The sequence below is a fragment of the Mirounga angustirostris genome, unplaced genomic scaffold (assembly GCF_029215605.1).
Source record: "Mirounga angustirostris isolate CCGP_5_RB_7025 unplaced genomic scaffold, mMirAng1.0.hap1 SCAF_1, whole genome shotgun sequence".
Taxonomy (NCBI): domain Eukaryota; kingdom Metazoa; phylum Chordata; class Mammalia; order Carnivora; family Phocidae; genus Mirounga; species Mirounga angustirostris.
Genome location: NW_026991709.1, coordinates 51,679,688 through 51,698,039, shown reverse-complemented (window position 1 = coordinate 51,698,039; position 18,352 = coordinate 51,679,688). Strand labels below are relative to the sequence as shown.

The window sequence follows — 18,352 nt, the reverse complement described above, 5'->3', positions numbered from 1 at the left end:
AATATATAAATATTTATACATATGTATATATAAATTTATAAATATTTAAATATTATGCATATATATATATATTTCCTCTAAATCAGTTTTCTGAAGTAATGTTTTGAAGATTACAATGATATGTGAAGACTGAAATAAAAATTTCTTAACCTGGTACCCATGATTGCCTTGAACTATTCAGGTAAGAATTATATCTCACTATTCTATATATACCACTATATAATTACCAAGAGTCTATTCAAATTTTCTTTGTCCCATCTCCATTTATCCTCTGTCCACTCATGTATTCATTTGTTTAGTTAATATTTATTTTGTGCTGGTACTAAGTGCTAAAGTTATAAAGTTGAAAACAGCATGGCTTTTGATCTATTTATAATGACATCAAACAATTAAGACTATAAAAACATAAAAATTACATATGATGTGATCACTGGTGGCTTACAGATGCATGAGACTGGGAAGTGTCTGGTAGGAATTGATGCTACTGCTGGGATTTAAAGAATGAATAGGTGTTTGCTAGAAAACAAAAGTAAGGTAGTGACTGTAAATGAATAGGCATGTAAGTAGTAGTCTAAAGGAGGAATCTGGAAAACAGAACAGGACTGTAGAAGATACAGTGAAGTGACGAAGATTGAGATATAGTGCAGGACCATGGCTACAAAGGATTTGGGGCATATCAAAATTGGGAGTGTAAAGACAAAAGAGGGAAAGAAAAATCTTGGATCATGAAAATAGACTCAGGGAACTCAGTGACTCCTTCAACCATAATAACATTTGTATCATAGGGGTCCCAGAAGAAGAGATTGAAAAGGAGGCAGAAGGTTTATTTGAGGTAGTTGTAGCTGAAAACTTCCCTAATCTGGGGAAGAAAACAGACATCCAAATCCAGGAGGCACAGAGAACTCCCATCAAAATTAGCATATGCAGGTCAACATGGAGACATAGTGTAGTTAAATTTGCAAAATATAGAGATAAAGAAAAATCCTAAAAGCAACAAGATAAAAGAAGTGCCTAACTTATAAGGGAAGACCAATAAGGTTAGCAGCAGATCACTCCACAGAAACTTAGCAGCCAGAAGAGAGAGGCATGATGTATTCAATGCACTAAATGGAAAAAATCTGCAGCCAAGAATACTCTATCCAGCAAGGCTATCATTCAGAACAGAAGGAGAGATAAAGAGTTTCCCAGACAAACAAAAACTAAAGGAGTTCGAGACCACTGAACCAGCCCTGCAAGAAATATTAAAGGGGACTCTTTGAGTGGGAAAGAAAGACCAAAAGTGATAAAGACTAGAAAGGAACAGAGAAAATCTCCAGAAACAGCCACAAAATAAGTAATGAAATGGCACTAAATTAATATCTGTCAATCATTACTCTGATTGTAAATGGACTAAATTGCTCCAATCAAAAGACATAGAGTGTCAGATTGGATAAAAAAACAAGACCCATCTATATGCTGTCTACAAGAGACTCATTTTAGACCTAAAGACACCTGCAGATGAAAGTGAGGGGATAGAGAAATATCTCCCATGCAAAAGGATGTCAAAAGAAAGCTGGAACAGCAATTCTTATATCAAACAAACTAGATTTTAAACCAAGGTCTATAACAAGAGATGAAGAAGGGTACTATATCATAATAAAGGGGTCTATCTAACAAGAAGATCTAACAATTATAAATAGTTATGCCCCCAACGTGGGAGCACCCAAATATATTAAACAATTAATAACAAACATAAAGGAACTTATTGATAATAATGCATTAATAGTAGGGGACTTTAAAACTCCACTTATACCAATGGACAGATCATCTAAGCACAATGGACAGATCATCTAAGCAGAAAATCAACAAGGAAACAAGGCTGTGAATGACACACTGGACCAGATAGGCTTAACAAATATATTCAGAACATTTCATCCTAAAGCAGCAGAAAATACATTCTTTTCAAGTGCACATGGGACAGAGATCACATACTAGGTCCAGAATAAATCACATACTATGTCACAAATCAAGCCTCAAGAGGTACAAAAAGATTAAGATAATACCATGCATATTTTCTGACCATAAGGATATGAAAGTTGAAGTCAACCACAAGAAAAAATTTGGAAAGAACACAAATACATGGAGGTTAAAGAACATCCTACTAAAGACTGAATGGGTCAACCAGACATTAAAGAACAAATAAAGAAATACATGGAAACAAATGAAAACATAATGATCTGAAACCTTTGGAGTGCAGCAAAAATGTTCATAAGAAGGAAGTATATAGCAATATAGGCCTACTTCAAAGCAAGAAAAATCTCAAATATGCATAACCTTACACCTAAAGGAACTAGAAAAAGAACAACAAATGAAGCCTAAAGCCAGCAGAAGAAGGGAAATAATTAAGATTAGAATGGAAATAAGTGATATAAAAACAAACAAACAAAAAACATAGTAGAACAGATAAATGAAACCAGGAGCTGGTTCTTTGAAAAAATTAATAAAATTGATAAACCCCTAGTCAGACTTATCAAAAAGAAAAGAGAAAGGACTCAAGTAAATAAAATTACAAATGAAAGAGGAGAGATCACAACCAACACCACAGAAATGCAAACAGTCATAAGAGAATATTATGAAGAATACATGTCACCAAATTGGACAATCTGGAAGAAATGGATAAATTCCTAGAAACATATATAACCTACCTAAACAGAAACAGGAAGAAATAGAAAGTTTGAACAGACCAAAACCAGCAAAGAAATTGAATCAGTCTTCAAAGTCTCCCAACAAACAAAAGTCTAGGGTCAGATGGCTTCCCAGGGGAATTCTACCAAACATTTAAAGAGGAGTTAATACCTATTCTTCACAAACTATTCCAAAAAAATAGAAAAGGAAGGAGAACTTCCAAACTCATTCTATGAGGCCAGCATACCCTAATTCCAAAACCAAACAGACTCCACTAAAAAAGAGAACTACAGGCCAATAACTCTGATGAACATGGACACAAAAATTCTCAACAATTCTGCCCTCATGATCCAGTAGTTGTTTCTCTCTCTTTTTCTCAGCTTGAATATTATGCAGCCATCAAAAGGAATAAGATCTTGCCATTTGCAACGACGTGGATGGAACTGGAGGGTGTTATGCTGAGCGAAATAAGTCAATCAGAGAAAGACATGTATCATATGACCTCACTGATATGAGGAATTCTTAATCTCAGGAAACAAACTGAGGGTTGCTGGAGTGGGGGTTGGGGTGGGAGGGATGGGATGGCTGGGTGATAGACACTGGAGAGGGTATGTGCTATGGTGAGCGCTATGAATTGTGCAAGACTGTTGAATCACAGATCTGTACCTCTGAAACAAATAATACATTATATGTTAAGAAAAAAAAAAAGAAGATAGCAGGAGGGGAAGAATGAAGGGGGGGATATCAGAGGGGGAGACGAACCATGTGAGACAATGGACTCTGAAAAACAAACTGAGGGTTCTAGAGGGGAGGGGGGTGGGAGGATGGGTTAGCCTGGTGATGGGTATTAAAGAGGGCACATTCTGCATGGAGCACTGGGTGTTATGCACAAACAATGAATCATGGAACACTACATCAAAAACTAATGATGTAATGTATGGTGATTAACATAACAATAAAAAATTAAAAAAAAAATCTCAACAAAATACTAGCAAATCAAATCCAACCGTACATTAAAACAATCATCCACCACGATCAAGTGGGATTTATTCCTGAGTTGCCAGGGTGGTTCAATATTTGCAAATCAATCAATGTGATATACCACATTAATAAAAATAAAAGAAAGGATAAGAACCATATGATCCTCTCAATAGATGCAGACAAAGCTTTTGACAAAGTACAACAACGATTCTTCATAAAAACCCTCAACAAACTAGGGATAGAGGGAACATACATCAATGTAATAAAGGACATATAAGAAAAACCCACAGGTAATACCATCCTTAATGGGGAAAAACTGAGAGCTTTTCCTCTACGATCAGGAACAACAGAGATGTCCACTCTCACCACTGTTATTTAACATAGTACTGGAAGTCCTAGCCTCAGCAATCAGACAAAAAAAGAACAAAAAGAACAAAAAAAAGGCATCCAAATTGGCAAGGAAGAAGTCAAATTTTCACTATTTCCAGATGACGTGATAGTTTATGTAGGAAACCTGAAAGACTCCACCAAAAAATTGCTAGAATTCAGCAAAACTGCAGGAAACAAAATCAACATGCAGAAATATGTTGCATTTGACACACCAGTAATGAAGCAACAGAAAGAGAAATCAAGAAATCGATCCTATTTACAAATATACCAAAATCCGTAAGAGACCTAACCAAAGAGGTAAGAGATCTGTACTCTAAAAACTATAGAACATTTACGAAAGAAATTGAAGATGATACAAAGAAATGGAAAAACATTCCATGCTCACAGATTGAAAGAACAAATGTTGTTAAAAAGCCTATACTACCCAAAGCAATATACACATTTAATGCAATCCCTATCAAAATACCACCAGCAATTTTCACAGAGCTAGAACAAACAATCCTAAAATTTGTATGGAACCACAAGAGACCCAAATAGCCAAAGCAATCTTGAAAAAGAAATGCAAAGTTGGAGGCATCAGAATTCTGGACTTCAAGCTATATTACAATGCGGTAGTGATCAAGAGAGTATGGTACTGGCATAAAGACAGATACATAGATAAATGGAACAAAATAGAAAACTCAGATATGGACCCACAACTATATGGTCAACTAACCCTTCAACAAATGGTGCTGGGAAAACGGACAGAAACATGTATAAGAATGAAACGGACCACTTTCTTACACCATACACAAAAATAAATTCAAAATGCATGAAAGACCTAAATGTTGAGACAGGAAACCATCAAAATCCTAGAGGAGAAACCTCCACATGCAGCAACCTCTTTGACATTGGCCATAGCAACTTCTTACTGGACATGTCTCTGGAGGCAAGGGAAATAAAAAGCAAAAATGAACTATTGGGACTTCATCAAGATAAAAATCTTCTGCACAGTAAAGGAAATAATCAACAAAACTAAAAGGGAAACTACAAAAAGGGGGAAGATATTTGCAAATGACATACCTGATAAAGGGTTAGTATCTAAAATCTATAAAGAACTTATAAAAATTCAACACCCAAAAAACAAATAATCCAGTTAAAAAATGGACAGAAGACATGAAGAGACATTTTTCCAAAGAAGACCTCCAGATGGCTAACAGACACATGGGAAGATGCTCAACATTACTCATCATCAGGGAAATACAAATCAAAACTACAATGAGATACCACCTCCCACCTGTCAGAATGGCTAAATATAACTACACAGGAAACAACAGATGTTGACCAGGATGCAGAGAGAGGGGAACTCTCTTACACTGTTGATGGGAATGTAAACTGGGACAGCCACTCCAGAAAACAGTATGGAGTTTCCTCAAAAAGTTAAAAATAGAGCTATCCTATAGCCCAGCAATTGCACTACTAGGTATTTACCCAACAGATACAAAAATACTGATTCAAAGGGATGCATGTACCCTGATGTTTATAGCAGCATTATCAACAATAGCCAAATTATGGAAAGAGCCCAAATGTCCACCAACTGATGAATGAATAAAGTAGTTGTGGTATATGTAAACAATGGAGTATTACTCAGCCATGAAAAAGAATGAATCTTGCCTTTTGCAATGACATGGATGGAGCTAGAGAATATTATGTTGAGCAAAATAAGTCAGTCGGAGAAAGATCAATGTACTATGATTTCACTCATATATGGAATTTAAGAAATGTAACAGATGAACAAAGGGGAAAGAAAAGAGAGAGAGAGGTAAACCATAAAACAGACTTCTAACTATAGAGAACAAACTGAGGGTGCTGGAGAGGAGGTGGGCAGGGGGATGGGTTAAGGAGGGCATTTGCTGTGATAGGCAACTGGTGTTGTATTGATGAATCACTAAATCCTACACCTGAAACTAATATTACACTGTATGTTAATCAACTGGAATTTAAACAAAAAGTTGGAAGAAAAAAACAGGGAGTGTGAAGATTAATCTGAGAGATCTGGGAGTTATTAAAGAATTGTAATCATAGCATTAAACTAACATGGTCACATTTGTTTTTAAAAAAGATATTTCTGGCAGCAGCTTGGAGGGAAGTTTGGAGTGAACAGAAAGGAATATTATTTTGGAAATCACAGAAATACTGGCAATGAAGAATGGTGGCGTGTTCTTAGGTAGTGTCAGACGGCAGAATCAGATAAACATCAAGATAAAAGAGCTGGATTCTATAAAGCTTCTTTACTGACTGGATAGGGTAGGAGTGGACTAGTGCATCTTCCTCAAGATGAAATGATCAAATTTCTTTCTTCTGAATGTACTCTCTGTCCTTTCTGTTTAGCTCCCTCCTCCTCCACTCTCAAGTCACATAGAGCAATGGTTCTCCAAGTGTGGTCCTCAGATGAGCAGCATTAGCATCACCAGGGAATTTATTCTAAATGCAGAGTGTTGGACATCTCCCCACAACTACTGGATGAGAAACTTCAGAGCAGGTCTAGTGATCTGTGTTCTAAGTCCTTCTGGTGATTTTGATGCACACAAAAGTTTGAGAATCACTGTCCTTGGGCATCTGAGCTTTTAGGGCTATTCACTGAATTCTTAGTGTCACCACTTGCAACCTTGCACTGACAATTTCCTCCTGATGTAGGTATCTTATTGCTCTCCTGGAGCAGTAAACTCTTTGAATGTCAGGACTCTGTCTTAAGCACTTTTAATTTGTACCAGGAAGCCCAGCACTGCATACACTGTGGCTTCTCAAAAACTGTGCCAAATGCACCCCCCACAGCCAGCCACAGTAAAATCATTTCCTTCTTATTCACCCAAGGACTTTTCTGCTTATCCAGATCTTCATGCCTGATAACATATATTCCTGTTTTTTCTGAAGCCACTTTCCCAGTCCTTACTACTCATCTTGATGCTCTTTCCTATCTTGTACTCCTGCACTTACACCAAGATAGTTTATTTCCAGTTCAACATTTTTGAACAGATTTCTGCCTTTACTTACAGAAATAATAGTTTGATTTTAGATAACTTGTACATAATGAAATCCTTTAAATCCTCACTTTTAAGTCAGATATAAGTTGAAACTTAGATACAAAGTTTAAGGCACAACAATCCCTTATTGTTAGGGCAAGTGGAATGTCAGTTTTGTTCTTATAGAAGGTTCTGCACTTTATGGAACCAAAATAGAAATGTAGAGGAGATAAAACCCTACAAGGGCTCAACTGGCATTTCTGCTCTTTCTCCAGAATACACGTAGAAGTTTTAGGTTATTCTACTACATATGGCAATATTATAAGAAGTTTTGATTCATTTTTTAAAATAATGAAATTTTTTCTTGCATTTCTCCAAAATCAGTATCTCTAGTTCTATGTGTATGTAGTAATAATGATTACATAGCAATAGTAATAGTACTTAATAACAAGAATTCAATGAGCAATATAGGATGTTATTTTAGATTTGTGATTTCACTTAATCTCCATAACAACACTGAGTTATTTTTTCCATTTCAAGATAAGAAAACTGAGACCTAAAGCAGTTAGCTACTCTTCCAGAAAGACACAGAAATTGACTGTGCTGGGCCCGGACTACCAGCCTGTTTGCTCTGAATCTTGGCACCTGTCTTATAGGAAAGAGAACAGCATTGCAGAAAAGGATTCTAACCCAGTCTCTATAGCTAATTTAGGGCAAGTCTCTGGGCCTCACTTTACTGCTAAGTAAAATAATGGAGTTAGATCAGATGATCAAGAAGTTTCCTTGTCTAATATCCTATGTTTCAAATCTATGAAATAAAGTTAACCAAAATGTCTTGGAATACAACATCCTATTTAAACTTATGCAATTGATCTCATTATTAATATAAATTTTTTCATTAAAATGGAAATCCCATATCTAGAAGACCAATCAGTCATAAGCCTCTATGCATCTGTCCTTCATTCAGAAAGTAATCAGATGGCATTTTGAACTCCTACAAAATTCACAGCTTATGTGCCAGGCTGAGGACTACCAGAAGGGATCGAACTAAGTTAGAGATCTTGTCTTTAAGGAACCATCTAGCAGAATACAGAAGAAATGTTCAGAAATGACAAAGTGGAAAGTGAAAGGTATCAGAAGAGAGGGTAAGCATTTATTCTATAGGTCTTCCAAGGAGAAAGAGATTATTTGAGTACTGCAAAATAGGAAAGGGGGGTTGAAAGTACAATCCAAAGAGCATGTGGATTAGGACTTGAACGATTAATAGCATTTGGATACTCTAAAACATTAAAATTGCATAATTGTATATTGAGTTACTTACAGTAAATATCAAAGATTGCTTGTTCAGACTGAAGTGTTTTCTGGCCAGAGGGTCCATAATATGTCACAGAGCAGGTGAATGGCATTTGTATGTCAGTCTTGGTTGCCTTGTACTCCAGGGATGAAGTCATGGTATAGAGCTGAGTTACCGGGTCCATTTGCTTTTTAAAAATTAAGACCACCACTGAAGAAAATAAGAACACTAATGATAGCATTTTCATTGGAAAATCACAGTCCTTAGTTAAATGTCACAACACCTTGAGAAGTGGTTTTGTCCTTCTTACTGTATTTAGCAGGAAGGAAAATTGACATGTACTGAGGTAGAATGTCTTTTCAAAACCATGAAATCAGAGACACAGAAATAGAATCCTGGAATCCTATCTCCCACTCACTTTAATTAACTTCTAGAACATGCCATATACAGAAATAAATTTTCTCTGCTCTTGATTCTTCTGCATAAGGACTAAAATGATGTTTTAAAAAATCACTTAATGACTTAATGGTTACTTAAAGGAACAAAGCATAGAGCCATAGATCAAAAAGGGCAATGCATTTAGATTCAGGGCAGTCTAAGGAATGCCTAGACAAGAGAAAGTCAAAATAGGTCATCTGAATTTATTGCCCACTTCTTACCCACCTCCTTCAAGGGGTTGCAGCACTTTTCCATTCCTGTACCATGTGATGTTGCCATCTGGATAACTGTCTTTTGAAATGCAGTCTCCCAACTGCAAAATGAAGAGGAAACATTGCTACCTTGGTTCCATCAGTGGTTGTCAATTTAAAAGCTTAGGACTCCTCAGGGTGCAGCTCTTCCAAAGATTTCCTGACCTATTCATTATCCAGGCACTGACTGGGGACTGAATACATGCTCTCTTGCATTAAAGACAATGCCTTGTACTTAAAATTATGGTCTTGCCCATTTAAAAATATGCAATAGACGCTGCCACTATTAATAAAATCACATTTGTCTAAAAGCATTACCAAATTCATTTTGACATTATTCATTTTTAGCATTAACTAAATAACATAACTACATTAACATTGACTATTCCCATGGTTCATAGATCTCAGCATGCAAGAATCATTAACGGTGTGAAAGTGGGGCTGCCTCTCTGGTTTCATATTATATAAAGTTCAGATACACATACTTACCAAATCTATAATTCCCACCACTTTTCTTCAAATGTGTTATAACTTCAATATTTGGCATTTATCAAATAATATTATGAAGTAAAATTTAATCTGATTCAAAGAACTTTTAACTTGTTTGTATTTTTTTCTTCACAAAGGGAAATTTAGGTATTTTACTTAGTGAAAATAAGATTATTAGTCAGCTGATGGTGCCCAAATATAACCTCCAGCTTTGTCCCCTCTTGATACAACCTCTCTTCACACCTCTTAATGTGATTGTTCAAATTTGATCTTCTCACAGCTTTACTTCAACTTTTCAATAGTTTAATCTGCGAATAGAATAAAGTCCAAACTCCCTCCATGACATAAAGCTTGTCATAATCCAACTTCTCTTTACTTCTCCAGATTTATCCTTTACTGCACTCTCTTGCCTACCATCTTACCACACAAAGTTCCAGCAACGCAAATAACGTGATGTTTCCTAAAAATGCTATTCTCGTTCACATCATATTATTTCATGTTGTTGGAAAGCCTTTCTACCCTTGGTTTAGAGAAAATCGACTCATCTTTCATGACTCCATTTAATATTCAGTGCATTCAAGTAAGAAAGACTTATGCCTCCCTGCCCCCGCGCCCCTCCCCACCCTCTTCTCCTTCCGGAAATGACTATATCTTCCTCTGTGTTCCCACTCTAACTCGGGCAGACTTTCTGATTGGCACCTGCAACACTGTCAACTCCACAAGAACAAAGTCTATCTTATTTATCCTGGCATCTGAGGCCAGGAGAAGACATTTAACATTAGGCTAAGTGAAGGCAATGAATCAAACGCAAGTTCTTACCTTTTTTAGCTGCTCTGTTTCGAGAAAAGGTGCTTTGCTTACAATTTCAGGTTTGGATGGTTGCTCTAAAGTCAAGCAGAGAAAGGTTTTAAGTACACATGAAAGAACAAAAGGACATTTGTGATTTGGATTATAGAAAAATAATTTACTTAGTCAAAGCAAAAAACCAAGCAACAAAATAAAGAACACATTCCCATATAATCTGTAATTAAGAAATCTGGTTAACCCACTCCCTCTAAGTATTTGCTTTATTACATTAAATACTATTTTAAATGCTTATTACTCTTTTGAATAAAATATTGGTAATGTCTTCTGAATGCTTCATAAGCAGTAAATATGGATTTGATAGTGAAACAGAGGTTAATATACTAAACATGAATATTATTGCCAATTGATTATCATATGTACTTTCTACTTACTCATAACTTCCAGCTACTTAGATGAAGATCTGAATCCACAAAGGATATTTATTAAAAATGTAGATTTCTAAGCCTCCCCTGGCCAGAATTAGAATCTCTAGGGACAGTCCTATAAATCTATTTTTTAAAACAAGCTCTCTACAAGATTTTCAAGCACAATGAAGTTCATGAATTACGGTTCTAAAATCATGATAACTAAAAGGAGTTAAGGGATTTAGAAGTTCAAGTTTTCAGTGTATCTCAAACCTTATCTTTAAAGTGCACTCACATTATGAAATTATAAATGTAGGGAAATCCTTCAAATTTGGAACTGAGATAATGGACGGAAGCATTTCAAATATAGGAAGTTCTATAAGCATCCATTCTAAGAGAGCCTTCAGGAAGAACTAGTTAAAAATCACAGCAACAAGGTATTATCCAAACTTATTTTAAGTTATTTACTCTTCGTTGTTAGTTATCTACCTATCACTGATGGATATTTTACTTTTTAATCAGCTCTAACAATTAGTCTCCAGAAAATGGATATTGCCTCTTTGTCATTGATTTTTGTGAATCTCACGGAGCAAAACTATTCTATTCTCATATAAACAAATAAAAACAACCAGTTATTCTTTCATTCAAAGTCTCATTGTATACCATCTCCAATACCTTTAATTTCTATTACCAAACTAGACTGAGTTGGCTTTTATATAATTACTACTCAATTTGGAATTCCGCTATCAGACATGTTGCCTACCCACACCATTACAGAAAATAAGGATGAAGACAGAAAGTCTTTGGAACAGCAAAATGGCTATCACCAAGACTGTATGTAAAAAATATGTAAACTTCTTCATGTTACTATTGAGAGTTAATTTCCCTTTTGCAATTGTTTTATATTAGAAATTGGAACAACGAATGATAATAGTAAATCTTCCTATGTGTTCAACTTATGCACTTTAATTATAGGAAGGCCTACTTACTATTAATTCTAGAAACATAATTCTAATTCAATTTTCACAAGATGGATTATTTTCTAAATATACAGATTGGAAACAAAACACAAGGAAGATAGAAAAATAGAAAAAAGAAATACAGAAGAATAGAGAAGTGTAACAGAGACAATTACATTAACACAGACAAGAAGTGACACCTGATTTCCTGTTAGAAATGTGACCAAAAAATTATTAAAAACTGACCAAAAAGTCAAAATAAACAGCAATTTCTGGAAAACATATGGTAGGGGCTTAAAGCCTTCCACAAATCAGTAAGCACTGGTTTTATCACAATTTTAATGTAATGCCATTAATGTTCACAATTACAACTCCAAATTACTACTAAAACATTAAATTCTGTTCTGAATTTATGTTTTAAGACAAATGTCTAAAACATTTGAGAGAGGGATGTATCCAAAATATTTAAACAAAATGAAAATTCTTGGTGCTTAAGTAAGTAAGCCGAAGTTCTCTGGGAACTAAAATCAAGTATTTCATGATACCTTTCTGAAAGCGTAAGAGAGGTACGATATTAAATTAATTTATGTGGTCAATCAAGAGTCAAACTAACAAGAGAAAAAGAATAAATGGGTTTTTGTTTCCCCTTCAGTAGTATCTATGCCTGGAATATAAAAAGATTTAAAAAATCATCTGAAAAAACTGAGGTTCTTTTTTTTTTTTTTTAAATGAGTCTTTTAATACGAAACGTAGGTGGACAGTGTTGCTAAGCTGCAATACATTCTAGTTCACCAAAACTATATATCAGAACAGTTGGGCACACACTTCCTCTTAGGCAGAATATATATATTCCTCTGCTTTGTATACCTTCTGATGTTTTATCAGTGCATATAAGATCATAAATACTTGGTATGTTACAAATGTTGGTCCTTTACACATGGCCATGTATATGTTCCTTCCATAAATATTTTCGAAAATTTATACTGATTTCAATAAAATGAAACTGTGGACAATCCAGGAAACCTGGTGAAAGAATCCTTAAAGTTTAGGCCTCTTTACACTGTAACTCATCTTTTAATTTGAAGAGAGCAACAGTGGGTATTGTGGAAGTAATGGTAATACCTACTGCAATTCTTTGAGTTCTTTTCTCCAAACTTTTGTTTCAAGCCCATGAGATATTTTGTATGTAATTTTCTCTTATATTAGTTTGCAACAATCAATGGGTATTAGTTGGAGGACCATAAAAGAGGACACGTGCTATTTGAGCAAAATTGCATATTGATTCCGAAGTGTTTAAAAAAAAACTTTACATGAATTATACCTTAATATAATTCAGGGATTCATAACCAAGTATAGAATTGAAAGGGAAAGTCAGCACAAATTTATTTGCATTATTAAAATAACTTTGTCAAGGGTGTCTATCACGGCCAGTTGAGGATGAAGTGATGAAGGCAAAACTGCCCTCTGTCACCCATAATGTACAGTGTTATTACCAGAAACCACAAACAGGAGAGCTCAGTTTGATAGGGGAGGAAGGCAATAAAAGAGAGGTGCACTGCTTATACTGACTCATGAAAGCTCCTCTCAGTACACTAGAGTACGAGAGGGTTTACAGATTAGCCTCGATTGTGGTTTTCAAACGCCTTTTTATTTATTTATTTATTTTATTTTATTTTTATTTTTTTAAAGATTTTATTTATTTATTTGAGAGAGAGAGAATGAGAGAGAGCACATGAGAGGGGGAGGGCCAGAGGGAGAAGCAGACTCCCTGCCGAGCAGGGAGCCCGATGCGGGACTCGATCCAGGGACTCCAGGATCATGACCTGAGCCGAAGGCAGTCGCTTAACCAACTGAGCCACCCAGGCGCCCTTCAAACGCCTTTTTATAGCTGGGGTCATTTTCCCTTTTTTTCCCTTGAATGAATTATCATGAAAAATCTTTGAAATATAGCGTGGGTAGAATTCTAGCTAACAAAAGCAGTGCCTCCCCCTCTCCTGCCCTCTTCAGTAGCTCCTCAGGAGGATCCTAGGAACATGGTAGGAAAACCACCCTCAAATTCTAAGCACTTATATTACTGTTGATGAGAGAGGAAGCCCCAGACTAGTGAACTTCGCCAAGGTCAGAAATTAGCAGCAGACCTAACAAAGCCAGGTCTTCTGATGACCAGTCAGGGATTTTTCTGTTTCACCACTGACAGCCAGTTGGCAACCCATTTGACTTCCGAAACTTCTGCACAATGTTTGGAATAAATCTTTGGGAACTTTAAAGGCTTTACTGATGTTTCTGAATGTTTTTATTAACTTCAAATGTGCAATAAATGCAAATACATTTTAATTTTGATGCCATCCAATTCTGTTTTTAAAAAAGCTGTACTCATGGTGATAAAGAATGTGACTTATCTGAATCTGGGGTGCATAATGGGCATGGCTATTGTATCTGAGGTATAGTTTAAAACTAAACAAACAAGCCTACACCAGAGGTAACAGAGTCATCAGTTATGGCCTCCAGTTTGAATAAAAACCGTCTGAGTTTGCTCATGAGGATGGCACTCTGCAGCAAGCTGATCTGGGATTAGCTCACATCAACCATACTCGATTCTGCAGTACACAATGCATGTTGCTAGGTGATTTGACAGAAGGAAACAGAGCACTGATTGATGAGCCTAGTAACTCTTAAGTGACTGCAATATACACATGCACAGAATAAAAGTCTCCCTGTCACAGCTGCTGTTTGCTTCACAAAATGTGACCCAAAGTAAATTCATTATTTTTTTAAAAAAGTAAAGCCCCTGTATGCTCTTGCAAACACTTTCCTTATCATGAGCTGCGCTGTTCATTTAATTGGACTTGGAGGGTCCCATGGTTTCTAGCATAAAATGCCATTTTCAAGAATGTGTAACTTGTCTATTTGAATTCTCCCTGGCCCAGAGCCTGGAATGCAAATTCTGTTTCTGAGAATCACTTTGTTTTCAACAACATTCAAAAGAGAAGGGGGTAGGGGGTGCTGCCAGTATGTGGGGTGTGAGTTTGTTTTTATAATCATAGAAATCTCCTGTATTCCAAAATAGCTTACAAATTTTTATCAAAGTAGACTAACTGGATTTTTTTTTTTTTCAGATTTCTGTATGGTATTTTCTTTAAGTGTATTCTGAAAATTGTCACAAATGATTCTTCTAAAGGAAACAACCTGGATTTTCTCAACTTCCTTGTAGACTAGCTTGATATTTGAGAATTTTAACACAGTGAGAAAGAAACCTGACAATGACAAAGCAATACACACAAACTTCAGGGTGCTATGACTTAATCTCCACCTACTGTCTTACATTTTTGTTGTATACTTATATTTATGACATCATGGCCTAATTTAAAAAATTGTTTTTGTTGTTCTCTTTACAAAAAATGTCCCTAGCAGTGCACCATCCTTCTTCTAAATAACATCAAAGTGAAATAAAAGAAAGAAAAAAAATGGGACATTGGTAAATAAAGGATGTAGATTATTTGGGGTATTTAATGGAAGGCATGACTGGCAAACACTTGGAATTTGGTGCGATTCATGAAATGATTGAGAAGGGTGGATGGTTTCTGGAAAGTGCCTTCCAAGCTGAAAGGTAATCAACTGAAACATGTAATATGCTTTTACAAGGTTCTTCTGGAGAACAAAGGTTTCTTTTAATAGTACAAGAATTCTTTGAATCCATGTCATGAGCCCAAAGGAGCTGTGAAATACATATAAATACTTACGGGACAGTTCCACTTAGTTGCATAGGCTATTAGAAGAGAAATGGGAAAAATCCATGGTTGTTTGCTGTAGTAGCGCTCTGGGTTTCTTTCTTCTATTTATTTTAATAATTTCTAGGTGCTGCCACGTTATCAGAAAGCAGAGGGAAAAAATTGGAAAGTGAGACCTTCTACCCTAATTAAAAAAGGCTGGAATTCTGAAACTTTTGAGACCTATTTTTCTCCCTGTAATTTCTAATATATTATGATGTAACAGGAGGTGGAATTTTTTATTTGAATATTAAAAGACAGAATGTTTAATTAGAACTTCTCAAATCATTAATTTGCATAGCTATTTGCACAGTAACATTAACTATATGTTATCATTAGGCAAAGTAACTTTGCCATAATGACGACAGTAATTTCTCCAAGTTTCTTCTACTGAGTTCTCTTCTTCCAACCCTACTCTACTTTTTCCCGTTGATGTATTCCACATACGCATTCAGGGTGTGGTGAACTTTTTTATTTGGGGGAAGTTTTCTAAACCAACTGAACACTTTGAAGAACTAAATCAACATTATTAAAGGCCAGGAGATATATATATATATATATGTGTGTGTGTGTGTATAATACTATATACACACATATACTGACACACACATACCATACACATAAAAAGCTTAGATTTCTAAGTTATAAGATGGTTTGGATTTGCCTGTATTTATTGTTTAACATACCAAAATATTAATTTTATATTGTTCAGCCTAACAGATATATGTGTGTGCATGACATGCATGATTATATGTATGTATCACGTATCTATGTATATATCACAGAATATTTATTTGTACATGTCAGTGAAAGTTAAAGATCACATGCCAGTTTTCACTTAGTAGCACTTCATATCACAGGAAATGTTACCCAATAAAACAACAGAGAATATTGTTTTAGTTCCTCGCTGCAAAACTCCTATTTGAATTTCAGGGTTTTTGTTTTCCTCACTGACAGCATGCATGAGCAGAATGAAGATCGTTAGAAGTCCTCTTATAGAGATGCCTGCTGTGGAGACACTACAGAGAGCTCACTCTTCTTTCTAAAGAACATTTTCTAGTACCAGCCATCAATCCCACTTAGCAGTTACACTGCAGACTACTTACTGAACACCTTGACTATTGTAGGTGCCTCAAACACGTTGTCCTCAGTTACTAGCATGCACACAAATCTCTTTTCATCACTGATCCTTGCATTACTGATAGACAAAGTGTAGTTTTCTGAGAGGCTCAATCTGTCTTTGTATTCTGGTACATCGTCGTACTGCACACTTTTCTTTGTAGAGGACCTGAAGGCAATAAATACTGGGGAGCCATCGGGCTTTTCCTAAAAATTAAAATAACAATACATTTTAAAAACAAGCATATTCAGATGTTTCAGGATTACATTCAGAATAACAAAATTTCTTGGCCATACCATATTCTTCCACCAATATTTATAGTTCTGTCCAAAAGGAATAATTTTGGATATGAGCCTCACATAAATCTTTGGTTACAGAAAATTACTCTTTGTAAGAGGACAGTCTCTAAGTTCTTTCACAGGTATCAGTTTAAATATGTGAAAATGGAAAGACAGCTATTGGAATCTGAACTTCTCTTGCATCCAAAGGACAGAATTAGTGACTCTTCTGAAACCAACAAGGGCTGGCATTGTATCTAATTCAAAAGAAAAAAGTAGATGAAAACAAACACACAAATGCACAAAATGATATTCAGCTAACCATCACAGCAAGCATACATGTGGGCTGCAAATACTCATTTAGAAATCCCGGGCAGTTATCTTTTGCATACTCATTACTTTAACCCACATATTTTATTTTATTTTTTTAAAGATTTTATTTATTTATTTGACAGAGAGATAGAGCCAGAGAGCACAGGTGGAGAGAATGGCAGAGGGAGAGGGAGAAGCAGGCTCCCCACTTGAGCAGGGAGCCCGATGCGGGGCTCGATCGCAGGACCCCGGGATCATGATCTGAGCTGAAGGCAGACGCTTAACCATCTGAGCCACCCAGGCGCCCCTAACCCACATATTTTAAACGTCCACACCTTTTAGTTTCAGCCAAAACTGACGGAGCTGACCTTTACTCATAACATAATTTAATGAGTCTTCATGGAGGAACAGTATTTGCCTTTGTGAAACAATCATGTCCATTAAGCAACAAAATCAGATTAATCACTAAAATGCATAGTTTTGCTATCTGAGTCATAAAACTTAGCTCAAAGAGCTTTCATATAAAAACTTATTATCAAAATAAAATATAATCTGGCCTGGACAATTATGCCAAGAGCCCGAGACATAATTTCATCTCTTCCTTTGCTCCCACAAAAATTCTCTTAGCTAATAAGCAAATTAATCTAAGATAGGAGCCAATCCCTCCTCTACTTACCTCACAAGGCCTTTGAGAACATAAAATATGACAGAACATTTTAAAGTGCATGGCAAATTCCAAGGTACTATGGGGAGTTACATTTTAAAAATTATTAATATTTATTACTGTTATGGACTAAATGTTTGTGTGACCCCCAAATTCATATGTCGAAGCCCTAACCCCCAGTGTGCTGATATTTGGAGGTGGAGCCTCTGAGAGGTAATTAGGTTTAGATGAGGTACTGGAATGGTGCCCTTATGACAGGATTAGTACCCCTATAAGAAGAGGAAGAGAGGTCTCTCTCTCAAGAGAAGGACCCTCACAAAGAGCCAAATTTGCCAGCACCTTGATCTTGGGCTTCCCAGCCTCCAGAACTGTGATATATAAATAGATGTTGTTGAAGTCCCCTAGTCTATGGTATTTTGTCATCGCACCACAAGCCAAGATAATTACTAAGCTAATTTTAGAGTCCGAAAGTTTTAGTTGGTTGAATATCTGAATACATCAATAATATTCTCCTTAATTTTTTAAATTTTGC

General features: G+C 35.8%; 1 protein-coding gene across 2 annotated transcripts in view; it reads right to left on the bottom strand.

The window, feature by feature from the left end:
- Positions 1 to 18,352, bottom strand: part of ALCAM (activated leukocyte cell adhesion molecule) — a 212,752-nt gene that overhangs the window by 34,745 nt on the left and 159,655 nt on the right. For both annotated transcript variants that reach the window (XM_054504151.2, XM_054504150.2), the window contains exons 3-6: positions 16,553 to 16,772; positions 10,329 to 10,393; positions 8,995 to 9,082; positions 8,359 to 8,541 (exon numbers count right to left, since the gene is read on the bottom strand). In XM_054504151.2, coding sequence (XP_054360126.1) covers positions 8,359 to 8,541; positions 8,995 to 9,082; positions 10,329 to 10,393; positions 16,553 to 16,772 — 556 coding nt within the window. The remainder of the gene's footprint in view (positions 1 to 8,358; positions 8,542 to 8,994; positions 9,083 to 10,328; positions 10,394 to 16,552; positions 16,773 to 18,352) is intronic.